This window comes from Liolophura sinensis, chromosome 7 (genome assembly GCF_032854445.1).
Source record: "Liolophura sinensis isolate JHLJ2023 chromosome 7, CUHK_Ljap_v2, whole genome shotgun sequence".
In the NCBI taxonomy this organism is placed as follows: Eukaryota; Metazoa; Mollusca; class Polyplacophora; order Chitonida; family Chitonidae; genus Liolophura; species Liolophura sinensis.
In genome coordinates this window covers 38,786,719-38,800,725 of record NC_088301.1, presented here as the reverse complement: position 1 = coordinate 38,800,725, position 14,007 = coordinate 38,786,719, and the positions used below count along the sequence as shown (strand labels likewise).

The following is a 14,007-nucleotide window of genomic DNA, read 5'->3' as shown; positions in this document are numbered from 1 at the left end:
GGTAAATGTACCTGAAGACGATTGGTGGTTTATTCCGGGTCCTCCTTTTTCTCCAACCATACACAGTAGAGCGTCCGCTTCGGGAGCTGTAGATCTAGGGTCAATCCTGGGTCGAGTCACACCTAAAGCTTTGAAAGAGGAAGTTGTAACTTCCTCTCTTGGCATTTAGCATGAAGGGGATAGTGCAACGACTGGTTGACCCGTATCAGTATAATGGCTCGGGCGGGGCGACTTAATTGCCATCGGTAAGGCGTCTCGGTGAAGCAGCACTAGATCAAGAGAGGTGGAAATCCATCCTGCAACAAGGAGGCGCATAACATGCACCCTAAGAATTCCATCGTCATATGACTGAAAAATTGTTGGGTACGACGTCAAACCCGAAGCACTCGCTCTCCAACCATAAACCTGACCGCCGTTATACATGTGAAAAAATCGTGTGCACGTCGTTCAATACCAGTCAGAAAACTATGGAAGGCGTAAAGCTGGCACGGGGTTGAAGTTACAATAATCCTGAGAAACAGATGCAGTACCTGTAGCATTGGGTATTTTAAGGCAAGCATGTTCATACATGTGCGCGGATGTCTGGCACGTGTGTCTCGTAATTGGGTTGCTCGAATGAATTCACATCACAAACAGAAGGCGTTAAATATATCCATTTATACAAAAAGCTCTTCGGATGTTTCAATTTCATTTCCCACAGCAAAGACCTGTTTAAAATCACCTAAGTTGTTATTCCTGGTTTTCATTATATTTGTGTTGTGATTTTTTTCTTAAGCAGAACGATGCCAAGCAGTTTGTCTTGTATGCAATACATGATGATCCAATCTATCGTGGCAGTCTTCCAATTTTGGGGAAACCTTGTCTTCTTCAGTCAGTATACATGTAAGAGGAAGAAGTCTGAGTGTATTTGGGACTTGAACAAGGCCAGCCACATTGTAAACTGTCCGTTAATTCTGACGTATTCGACAACATTATCGCTCGAGATCACGAAAGTATACATCGACTAGTCATAGCTTTGCTTGTAGAAGTGAAGGAAAGCAAAGTGGTTCAATGTCTCATCGAACCAAAAACGAAATACCTCATACGTTTTTAAGATATGGACAAGATTTGAAGAACGCGACGTGTGACGTGATGTGCATGATTGGTTGATGCAGTCTTTGCTTTCGAGGACTGAATGATAGCGAGATATGATGTATCTTGAACAACGCCGAGGTCACTGCATGGGGTCAGAAGCCCTCGTTCAGCTGTTGTTTCTGTTAGTACTTCATACGCATGCATTCTTCTCTTCAAAAGTATTCCAACGGACACTTGAAACATTTTTTTTTTATCACATAGGCCCAACCGAGGGCACTGATGATGAAGTCATAAAGCTTATATGTCTCTCACAGTTAAGGTCTAACTTGTTTGATGATAGCACTGATGTAAAAACTATAAACGTAACAACATATATTGCACAATTTAAAATTTTTTATTGATTTGGCATTTTCTGCACAAGAATAATAAGTCTGGGTCCCTGCAATGTCTGAACACGCTAAGTAAAATATCAAGCGCGTAAAGCCTGGTATTCAGTTTGCACAAGTGATAAGTAACACAAAACCACAGCTATATGAAAAGGCGGAGGCTTACGTTCTTGGTTGCGAAAAGAAAGGTTTTTTTTTTTTTTTTTTTTGGTTTTTTTCTGCAGGACAATTGACCGCTTATCTTCCATGTTTGACTCTTAAGTTCATCAGCAAATATCAAGGTCATATACACAATGTCAAATATATCCATGGGAAATACAAGCATATTAAAAGGGCAACTTTAAACTGCCTTGCAAAATATATAGAGGTTAAAATATCGACGGGATTGACGTTTCGCAATCAATTCCGTTTCATTACATGACATGACAAAAATTGCTTGATATATATATATATATATATATATATATATATATATATATGCACAATCTACAATGTATAAACTGAATACTGGTTGGTCAGAATGAAAAATGCATTGTCACATGGATTAGAACAAGAACTTTTCCCGCTGATAAAGGGAAAAAGAACAAATATTAAGCTGCGAAACTGCCTCTAAGCAAAAGATATTCCGCTCCTTGAATTCGATCATCCCCTCAGCTTGCAGAGATGTCTCTCTTACATGCATGTTAAATCTAGATTTGGGAACCAGGCATGTTTTCTTCCAAACCATGATACACAAATGTGTAGGATTTGTCAACAGTATACGTGTATACATTACTGCGACAAACCAAATACAAACCGCTACTGACACTGCATTTCCTGAAATACAGCTGCCGCTTACAAGTAGTTTTATACAATATATGTACACTGATTTCGGCAAGTTTGTCTCGAAAAGAATCCCATTAGCTGATTCACGTAAAGTCTTTGGCACAGTTATAGTATGACAATGACTGACTGTTCACACACAAAATTCACGCCTTGTCATGGTTCTTTAGCAATGGAAACTTCCACACAGAGATGACAGATGGTGCCTACATTTCATAGGAAGGATCTTGCTTTCTATGCAGGCTGCTTCTTGTGGCACTACGCGTGTTTGTCGACGTAGTGACGCGAGATATGTCCAACACCCTCTTGTACTCCTTTCTCACCTGTTGAAACGAAATTGTAAAAGGATAACTTTGCAAGACAACTGTCAGAAGTATAAATGTAGTTCTAAAATTAGTATTTTTAGTCGGGATTAAATCTATGCTGTTAAGTATACAGCCAACTGAAGTGTTATTTGTCGTTGACATTTTGCGGCAATTAAGATGTATATGTATATACTGAATATAAAGTAAGCATACGCAATATTATGCACATTTTCTTGCTCTCATTGTATAGCAGGAAGGCAACATTTCCTCACATCTATAGGGCCACCAGATATGACACCTCAGATAAAATACCCTGAAACCATGGCAACTAACGTTTGTATGTGTTCTCTCATTAAAGGCCAAGTCACAAGCAAAGGAGATTGATAGTCTTTGCAATATCGGATTCGCGGACGAATGCAGATCTTTCGTGTAAGAGTCAGATCGTGTAGATAGCCAAAAGGCGTGTTTTATCAAGTGAAATAAATTTTATAAATGTAAACATTACTATTAACTGATGTATATACCTTATTATTGAGGAGACAGTGGAAACAAAAGATGAAGAGACCCTGAAGGCTATTAAGCACAGTGAATACGTAGGCCATGGCGACCATCTTGTCGTTTATATAGAAATACCCGAACACCCATGTCAGACCCAGCAGAACCTCTAACGCCAGCGCACCTTGGATCCAAGCCCTGAAAAATGTATCATTGATTAATGTCGTCAGAGAGGTAACAATATAACCGCGTTTAAACGTCTCCATACAGTGAAAACCTTTATTTATCTGCCCGCTCAGATATGTCAGATCCAGAATATTTGACTATTACCATACACGAAACCAGAGTGCCCGACGTAGGACTATAAAATCCAGTGTAAAGACGTAAAAATATGACCATATAGGTGGAAAACACTGGCTCTCAGAGTCGTATTAGGCTCCTAAAACGGCCATAAACGATAATCCAGCACTATGGTGGGAGGAAACCGGTAGAACTCTGCGGAAACCCACAATCATTCGTAGGTTGTTGGAAGACCTTCCCACGTACGGCCGGAGAGGAAGCCAGCATGAGCTGGACTTGAACTCACAGCGACCGCATTGGTGAAATCCGCCTGTGTCATTGCAACATGCTGGCATGCTAACCACCTCGGCCACATCGACGAGGTAATAGAAAAGAGTCGGGACGGCGTACATGTGTGAAATGTGAAGGCGGGGTTATTGAACACCCTGAATATGCCTATATATAAACAGTTGTTTATGGACATGAGTGAATTAAATCGCCCCAACTTAAATCTTTCATGTTTAAAAGTAAAGCCAAATTCCGCCTCAAGGTGACTATTACTGTAAGAAAATATATTTCAGTTGGTAAACTATGGACCAACACTACGAATACTGACACAATCATCTTAAACTCACCTGGTACTATCCGAGCGGGTTTTCTCTTTAATGACGTACTCCGAATGTTTACACACAGTGCTCATGGCATACGTGAGGATGGTAGCGTTCACCTGTAAGTAAGTTACATTATCACAGTCAACACGTGTATGCATATGTAGATATATTCATTCATGAAACAGTCAAATCAACAGGTTGATCAAAATGTTTCGACTCATTATTCTAGTAAACACTGTCCAAACTGATGATTCTACATCACACCACACGCTTTCCAACGTATACAGAGCAGCATTTTCCACAAATCATGTATATGAAACGTTAAAAAAAAAATAAGACCAGAGATACCTAAACAGGATGCGTGTCCTTTTTTTTAATCTGCTGCAATGTGCGTGGTACAATTAATTTAATGGTGTAGTTGACTGAAACTTTCGATCATTCTTAATAGTACAAAGTTATGTCCAAACAAAAACCTGAAATACTGACAAGGCTTCATTGCTTCCGAGTAATATTGCGACAATGGGATAATTCGAATTATTAGAATAAGGACATATTCCATTATGATACAACTCTCATATTTCGCTACACATGTAGGCCTAAAGCACACACATAGGCAGAAGAAATGCACATTGCAATTCATTTTAGAATTAATGAGGTAACAGTAACAAAAAGTGTTTGGTCCAAGCTGCGATTTAAAACAAAAACATGATCCCAGCTTAGAACAAGAAAACATAATTCCCCATAAATTTGCCACATACAAAGCTATGGCCACATACAAAGCTATGGTCACATACAAAGCTATGGTCACATACAAAGCTATGGCCACATACAAAGCTATGGGCAGATAAAGGTGAATACCTTTATTATATACCAGCCAATGCATGGTCGAGCATACACAATGCTATATTTTCTGGCAATATGTTTAATTAACTAATTGATTTGAATGGGAAAACACACACATTGCTCCTCGAATATTGTTGCCCAGCCCTTTTTCAGTGGATGGCGAAAGCAGAGAGCTGTATAAAGGAGAAGACACGTTACATGTCAGAGAATGTCTTCATTTAAGCACACATACATGTACTATAAATGCCCCTAATGTTATCCATTACAATAGCACTCACAGATAACGAACAAAAACTGACTTTAGCATAAATGTTGGGCGAAAGCGTTTTGGGCCAGCCACGTATTCCTTAAAATAGAGCACCCGACGCGTCATCAAGCCCTGGACTTCAAAAAATTCGACATTTTTTATTTAACATTTTTCATTATATCATATAATCAAATGTAAGATATCCTCGTCACTAACACTCTAATCTTGTTCACAGAAATAGTGACATTTTAGCACTTCTGCAATAGACTTTAAAATGAGAATAGATAAAAACAGCTGTGCATTACAGGTCGCACGTAAGATCTTAACCTCTCGGCTCTACATCTCAGGACAATTAATATTTAACACTGCAATCTCAAAAACTAGTATTTGATACATTACTGCCCAGCCTACAGTTTTAGAGGCACTGTCTATAAAAGGGCCGAACACTCAAATATTAACGTATAGAAAACACCAGTGAATGTATGTTTGAAAATTCAATGAATTCGCCTAATTCTTTTTGAGAATATAATGGTAACAAGCCGGACATGGACCCGGCCCTGAGAAAATAGGTTAAGGCTCTAATCGCTATTTAATACAGTCCGTTTTCAGCGCAAACGGACTTGGACCTGGTCTCTCAGGTCATCCAAGTTCATATTTGGCTTGTTGCCATGGTATCTTCAAAACTACCAAAGGCAAGTAAATTCCATATATATGGATTCACTGTTGAGCCCTCATATACTGTATTACAAAGTGGCCTGCGCAGTGAGTTCAAATATGGAGAATTTCACAGAATGCCGTTCAGCAGTTTTGAAGAAACAGATGTTTCCTAATGTTTTCAAGTAAAAATGAAAAAGTACTATAAAACTATAATAACATTCAGACTAAACCCTGTGTTTAAGTCAGTGTATTGAATACGGCTCACTGTTCTTCCATTTTGTTCCTGGATGTATGGAATAATATCCTATAGGACTTTGTTTCATGTGACCACCTCGAGTCACTTTCATCTGTTAATGGCTTACAGCCTATCATAAATCATATGCAAATGGAAAATTTTGCATGAGCATCAAAAGTATGTAGGTCTAGTTCTTTAACATACGCATACAATATCAAGAAATCTTAACCACACTTAGTTATTGAGATAATAAGCAAAATTTAGCATATATGCCTCGGAACAAACATTCACATAGACCAGCCAACCGTCACCAGAATAGACGTTCTGGGTCAATAGTCATACGGCTGATTTCCAAAAGAGTATTAAACCAAAGAACTAAGAAGGTATAAGCATTAAGATATCAGGATCAACAGTTAACAGTTTTCAATGGTGATGAAAAGATACAAGGAATGGGCATTCAAATCCTGTGCCAAGTCAATTTAACCAGTTATTTTAGAAACGAAAAATTTATGTTAAATGTAATGGTGTTATACCGTGGAAGATGATCTAAATATATTCTATGTTTATTCTACGTGTATTTGAGCTAGTACTAAGGAAACTGATTCATATGGACTTCGTTCTGCTATGCTAATTAAATAAGAACTATTTAGAATAAAATGAACCATGCCACAGACGTACATGCGCAAAACGCGTCTTTGCTTAGACCACACGCCTGTCATAAAATCTCCTTTGCCATTCAACGAATTGCCTTTATTCAGCATTAACATTTAAAACGGTTGATACTTAAAAAGATATTATCGGCAGCAACTCGACGGATGAAATATAAAGATTAATAGGATTTTCAGTAGTCTTAACCTCGTCTAATGAGACTGGCGAGTCAGGGTCCCATTTCTATGGCATTTTGAATTTCAAGAACGCTCGAATTAATTTGGCGAGAGTTGAAGGAACCGGACATAACTCCGGCGACATTTGCAAGTTTTAAAGGGCATTTAAAAGTCATTATCCCATCGTCTGTGATGTTAAACTTAATTTGACAGCACCCGGCAATCCATATACCATATGATGGATCCCAGATGCCTCTGAGTCTCTAATGTCAGAAACCAACTACAGACCATGCACAGTCAAATATAAGTATATAAGTAAAATGAAGATTGACAATCCTAAAATGTTTATGCGGAATTTTAGCTTGTTCACAATGTTGACTATGAAGTGAATTCTCCAATAAATATACTGACGTGAATGATATGATGGTTCATAATGCATATAGCCCTTTCCCCATTCACCCGATTATCTAGGTATAAGGAACATGTTGGAAGATTTCTTTATTGGGGGTCAGGTACTTACCAGGAGGATGACCGCAACGGGTCCCGCAAAGCTCCAGATGAACAGATTATCCACGGACAGCCAACAACTGAAATGTCCAGGAAGCGTTAACAAAACCTCCAAAACGTTCATATTCTTATATAGTTGATGAAAAATTATTTATTTGCTTGATCTTTAGCGGCGTTAAGAAATATTTATTTATTTATTTATTTATTTATTTATTTATTTATTTATTTATTTATTTTATTGGTGTTATACGCCGTACTCAAGAATATTTCACTTATACGACGGCGGCCAACATTATGGTGGGAGGAAACCGGTGGAAACCCACGACCATCCGCAGACCTCCCACGAACGGCCGGAGAGGAAGACAGCATGAGCTGGATTTGAACTCATAGCGACCGCATTTGTAAGCTGTCAGCTGTCATGGAATAAACCACCGCCCTTCCCCAAGTACCAAGTGCCTGAACCATCCTAAAGCCGCGACCAAAATGAGGTCCGGACAGCCCTTTATTAACCTCTGAGCCAGCGAGGACCCTCATGAAAACGACGTTACTAATCAAGCAATACAACCAAAAGTTAAAACACCATAGACTAACAGCCTATAATACAAACTGCGAATTATTTCATGTTTTGTTTTCATTCTATTTTATTCTATACATATATAATGGGATATTTGTTTGCATATTAAAAGTCGAGTATCCCATCTTTATTTCCTCTGGCAGTCTAGCTAGCCTACTTTTAAATACAAAACTTCCAGCCAACAAAATACATGAATTGCAATTGTGCCGTTAAAGATAGCAACCGGATGTCGCTAATTAGCTCACCTGGCGACTTATGCGCCTCTCTGAATTGTCATGTAATACACACGAAAACCTTGATGTCAGATTACTAAGTCCATATTACAAAGATTGCTTAACTTTCTAGCTGACTTACTAATGCTCTGTCCCATAGCCCTCATAGTTGACACCACTTGACACTGATACGATGGTCAGAGGAATGCCTATATAGAGTAAAAGGAGACAACAATTTTACCACGCTACTTCTTCCATGACTTAATTTTTTGCTCATAAATGAATGATGACTGGTACAATCTTTGCATATTGTATCAACAAATGACACATCAAATTTAACCACATATAGTAGGTTGTAAATCACATATTAATTCGTAGGCGTCTTTGCAATAGACCAATTACTGGTCGACCGGTGTCAGTATAATGTGACTAGATTGACGTCGTGTCTGGTGTCTCCGGCATGGTGTACAATTGAGGCAGCACCATAAATATGTCGGAACTGGGTCCGGCCAAGGATGGGCCGCCCTGATATGACCGAAATAATTCTAAAAACGACGTTAATCCCCTAAAAATACAAACAAAGAAACAAATCTATTCTGGTGCTCTCTAGCCTAATTTACTAGTGTGGTGGAGTCGAAATCGATCCTTTGATGTTGTGGATGTCGTAAATTAGATGTTTAATCTCTCCATTATATATACATTTGTCTTGTTTATATGTTCATTTAGTTATATATTTCATAGGTGTTTTCTTTACGCCGCTGGACATTTTATACACCCACAGGGAATTGTTTATGCTTGCACGAATGGGTGGAGGACTCGATTTTAGAAAACACAAGACTGCAAAATTTCAGCTTCATACATAAAGTACTGAAGTCGTGAATTTGATAATTTATGATAATTACTACGCACACAGGTGGCCATGGAACATCTCCATTGTGTCACTGTGCTTTATATGCATGTATAACTGCAGTACTTTTGAAGTACCCCATTTGTCAAGACCGTTTCATTTATAAATGCCTGTTTGTTAAAGCAAAATAAGCTATAATATGAGGTAAGATTCACCAGACAGACAACTGAAAATTATGTTTAAAAAATACCGTCATTTATCTTTTTAAATGTTTGAAGAGCACTCAAGATATTAAAATGTTTGAATTCTACGGTGAACCATATTGACCACACTGACAGTATTAATAAACTCTGACGTCACATCGCCTTTTTTCCTTACGCTCACCAGAAGGAAGGATTTGTTCAGAACATTATTTCGGTAATCTTTTACAAATCTGGTAAAAACATTTAATGTCGCGTTTACAGTTGGAAAAACTTTCTTTGAGGTCAGAGTTCTTAAACACTGATAGTATGGTCCATAAATTCCACCGTAGAATAAGAGTGTTTGAATGCCTTGAACACTTTTGAAAAAAATGTAAAAATATCAATGCTGGTATTTTAATGAATAGTTTTTATTTATTTATTTACTTATTAATTTATTTTTTTGACTGGTGTTTTACGCCGTACTCAAGAATATTTCACTTATACGACGGCGGTCACCATTATGGTGGGAGGAAACCGGGCAGAGCCCGGCGGAAACCCACGGCAATCCGCAGGTTTCTGGCAGACCTTACCACTTCCGACCAGAGAAATACTTTTTAAGTTGGCTAGCTAGAGGTGCCTACTTCGATCTTGAGTTGTCTTTTCCTTTAAGCAATTATATTACGCTTACCGTAACCAGCCAAGTAGTACCAAAGGAGCGGCGATTTAGCGGCGTCAAAAACCTGGACTATCATTACCACGATGTGAACGCCTTCCAAAAACATCCATGTAAAAGAGGCCAGGAAAAAGTAGTGCATCAATCCTGCCAGGACTGCGCAAAGAATCTGCATACGGAATTGCAAGAGGCAGAAAAGACTTTTGATATCATTTCAACACGAGTATAAAAATATTTAATAAAATTAAAATAAAAACTCCAAGCATGCATATCGAGGATTATTTTTTGGTTACAGAACACGTTATTTTGCCTCAAGAAACTTCGTGAGGTGAAATAAAACTCAATCTTCCAGAATAAAGCAAGCACTTTGACCTACCTTATTGCATGTTTTGTCGATTCCAAATAAAAACAGCATTTCTGCCACGAATAGGCAGAAAACTAAATTTTTGTGGATCGAGTTGCGTTCGCCATGAAGACACCTGGACAAAGATATGACAAAAGATAAAACCTTGTTGAAAATCGGCATAAGTTTGATAAACTTAAGTCCAGTTATACTAATGAATGACACATCTCTTTGACGAGTCGTATTTGGCTAAAATTATCTAGACAACAATGACGTAGCACGGCGAACAGGAAAATATACTAATTCTTATAAACTTTGTATTATGTCTTGTAACTGTCGTCTATCTCTCGTAGACATGCCCTGGCGGAACCAAGGTCATATGTAGGTTATTTATATTATATATTAAATATCTATACACTACTTAATATATGAGTTAAAACGGAGACATAAATTACACATTTTTATAGCAGAATTAATGCACAGGGTTTATCGCTTTCGTTTCTGCATTCAAGGTAAGGACGCATATAATATTTTTTTAAATGTTTTTTTCGCCATGACTAGGTTTATTACCTTATACAACTATAAACCTTTTTAATGAACTTAGCATGATAAATGCAATGAGACTCATAAATAAATGTATACTTATAAAATAAATGTAGGAATACACTTTTGAATGGGCCTACATTGGTGTCCCATTTCCGTCTAGCCCTCCTACACAGAGACGAGCTGTTTATCAAACCACGACAGAGTTTTTGAGTTTTCCAGAAAAAATACTACTCGGTAAGATGATATTCCATCGGGTACGAGCGCTTGGCTGGGCATTTTCGATAAGTAATCCGGTAACGTTAACTGAGATTGCATGTCATGTACAGGGAGTACTATATCTTGGTCTACATCTTCATCCATCGACACACCCGTCTATATACATGCACAAGGTGATAGTTTAGCCGCATAAAGATGCCGTTGTTGTCTCACATAGTCTCAGGTCAAAGCAAAGTTAAGACTTTTTTGTTTGTACAAATGTTAATATTATTATTTCCCAGTAATCCCTACAGTGAATTAAAACACACTGGACAATTTCTCAATGCTTCTGTGCATCCATGCTGGGTTTCTCTGCGGTACGTCAAAGGTCTGTCGATGGCCTGCGGAAGGTCCTGGTTTTTTTTTCTATTTTCTACTTGGTTTCTTTTCAACATGATGTTTGGCCCTGTCGTGTCAGTAACATATTCTTGAGAACAGAGTAAAACTTCAGTCAAATAAAAAAAAACACTCATCTGTGCACTTATGATTGTACCTTTGTGATATAGAAACTTTAGCCGGAGTTGACTGAATAACATGATTGGGTACTTACCTAAGAAACTGGAAAGTAAGCCAGCTGATGACCAAACATACGGCGGACACAATACATCCTGCGTAAGTGATAAGCTGTAGAGGCATATCGTGGTCGTCTGATACCTGGCGATTACATCACAGATACACCCTAGAACTGCATGCATTTGATATTGTTCACGGTTCAGTTGTTCAAGGGTGTATTAGGATGTTAGCTCGGTATTAGCTTTAGTCCATTATCATTTAAACGTGGCTTGGCTTTTAATACACTTTTGAACAACTCGCCTCTGGACAAGAGAAATGCTATCATGACCTTAATATAACACTGAAGAAGAGCGGGCTTTTCAAAAGGTATAAGTTATCGGTGACACATTTATAACACACAATTCGAGGAGAAAATTACAGACGAATTAATATGTCAGCTAAATAAGCATAAATACAATTGGAAATAAATTAGCATCGAATAAATAAACAAACAAAACGGACAAAATGTACTTTATGATGTCGCCACCACTGATCACCATAATTCTTGCAAGAGTACCACTGTCAAGTGCCAATCTATTGATAACAAATATCGAATTTCAGCAGCCATTTAAAAAAGGTAAAAACCTATACACTGTTTTACACTATACCCCTATACAACTCATCAATATTCAAAAATTTTCGCCTCATTCACGATTAAATATTTTATCAAAGCTGGGATCCATTAATCACCACATATAGTCATCTCACTATTGACGAAAATACCGGCTGTTCATGATGATACCTTGACACCCTGGACATCCATGAGCACGGCAAAGTGGGTCAGATGGTTACACTCACAAACCGTGTGAGATGAGTTGGTCTTGACCACTCCACAGCCCTCTTCTGACCATTTCCCGGACGTTTCAGAGCTGTGACCAATATAAACATAAAGATTAAATATGGGTACACATATGCATGTACATTGATGCGATAGGGTACTGTCATCAGGTTCATTGTGAGATTTCACAGATGTCAAACCTTTAAAACAGCAAAATTCAAATTGATTCCTGTGAAGTGAGGTAAATGCAGATAGCCAACACATATATAAATTAACTTATAGCAGGAAAGGCGTCTTAAAGTGAGATGGGAAGCTATATACGCGTATCGATGAAAGTGGTTCAGACCGGGATAAAAACGCTACCTTAATCTTAGCGCTATCTTTACTTGTGACCTTATTTCTGTTTCACCTAAACCATTTGATTTTCATTTTTGTCATGACATTTTAAACTTAAGATTAAATATCTGCTAATCCTAAGTCAACTTCATAATCCTCTTGACATGCTTGAGAGGTTTTGACTTCTTGGAATTAAAATAAAGGAAACGGAAACAGCTATGTGACTTAAGGATTTGGGAATTCATAATGGCCAACGTGTATAAGATTTGCAATTTTATACTTAATGCTTGGCAATAGCGGATTTTAGCCAGCTGGCATGGATTGGAGACTTTGTTTAGATCACATGACACAACAGCTAAATCAGATAAATCAGAATGCTCTCTCCTTTTGTAATGCTCACTGAGTTCCCACTGATTTGGTTCCATGGTTTATACCTTTAGCTTTGCATTTAGCTTTGACGTGTTTTAACAGAGTTTGACAATGACCAATAGCGCAACACGACTTTCAGCAATTTAGTGTTGGGACAAGAGCATGTTATCCCGTTTCATGACAACAGTGTGGTTCGGTTAGCCGAGATAGCGGCAACAATGTCAGGTAAACATTAAAAGGTAATTATTGGTAGACTTAAAACTCTGATTACATGATCTGTATACGAAGTTCTCTTACCTGAGCTTCTCATTTAATGTTCAGTTTTATTCACCGAATCTGATAATGTCACATGTGATCACACATGTCAACCACATTGTCCCATTTCAAACAACAGGCATTATGGTAAAAAATCTTACCGAACTTTATCCAATTATTCACAATGACAACAAACAAACAAATTAAGTAGGTCACAATAGACAACAGCTGCTTGGGTTTCTGCCTTATTTAACTTTGTAACTCTGCACATTGTGTATCAAAGAACTGTTAAATTCTGTTTCTTTAATGTCACCTGTCACTGTATACCATTTCTCTCATATACAAACACGTGTACGCACAAAAAAATCCATTCTTGTAGCCAGTTTTATCCATTTTGTTGATCCAACTTGAAAATAATGTAGATAGCCAACAGGGAAAAGCAAGTATCCTTGTACAGAAATCACTCTAGGAGGACCCTGAAGATTTTAGGTATATTATACCTAGACGAAGGGACATTAAATTATGCAACTTTATAAAATACAAAAGACCACATGGTAGAAGGTAAACCCATCATAGCAGTGACGACAGCGTGATATGTGGCAAATGGTCACAGGTATTACCGTTGAAATCAGGCCTGTTATAAATTTACCTCAGTCAGGATTTTATTTTAACTCATCATGTATATACTTAAAAAGCAGCGGGTAACAAGCCCTCTTCCACTGTGGAAAGGTGGTGAGTAAAGCTTGCAAGCCAAGCAGTAAATAATCCCAAATCTTCCATGGAGAGAAACGAAAATAGGC

The 14,007-nt window shown here is 37.9% G+C and overlaps 1 protein-coding gene across 1 annotated transcript in view; it reads right to left on the bottom strand.

The window, feature by feature from the left end:
- Nucleotides 1-1,943: 1,943 nt before the first annotated feature.
- LOC135470249 (adhesion G protein-coupled receptor L3-like) overlaps nucleotides 1,944-14,007 on the bottom strand; it is a 33,592-nt gene continuing 21,528 nt past the window's right edge. The window contains exons 11-19 of the mRNA XM_064749069.1: nucleotides 12,212-12,338; nucleotides 11,468-11,571; nucleotides 10,150-10,252; nucleotides 9,789-9,942; nucleotides 8,214-8,280; nucleotides 7,299-7,365; nucleotides 3,997-4,088; nucleotides 3,112-3,280; nucleotides 1,944-2,605 (exon numbers count right to left, since the gene is read on the bottom strand). Coding sequence (XP_064605139.1) covers nucleotides 2,489-2,605; nucleotides 3,112-3,280; nucleotides 3,997-4,088; nucleotides 7,299-7,365; nucleotides 8,214-8,280; nucleotides 9,789-9,942; nucleotides 10,150-10,252; nucleotides 11,468-11,571; nucleotides 12,212-12,338 — 1,000 coding nt within the window. The 3' untranslated portion in view covers nucleotides 1,944-2,488. The remainder of the gene's footprint in view (nucleotides 2,606-3,111; nucleotides 3,281-3,996; nucleotides 4,089-7,298; nucleotides 7,366-8,213; nucleotides 8,281-9,788; nucleotides 9,943-10,149; nucleotides 10,253-11,467; nucleotides 11,572-12,211; nucleotides 12,339-14,007) is intronic.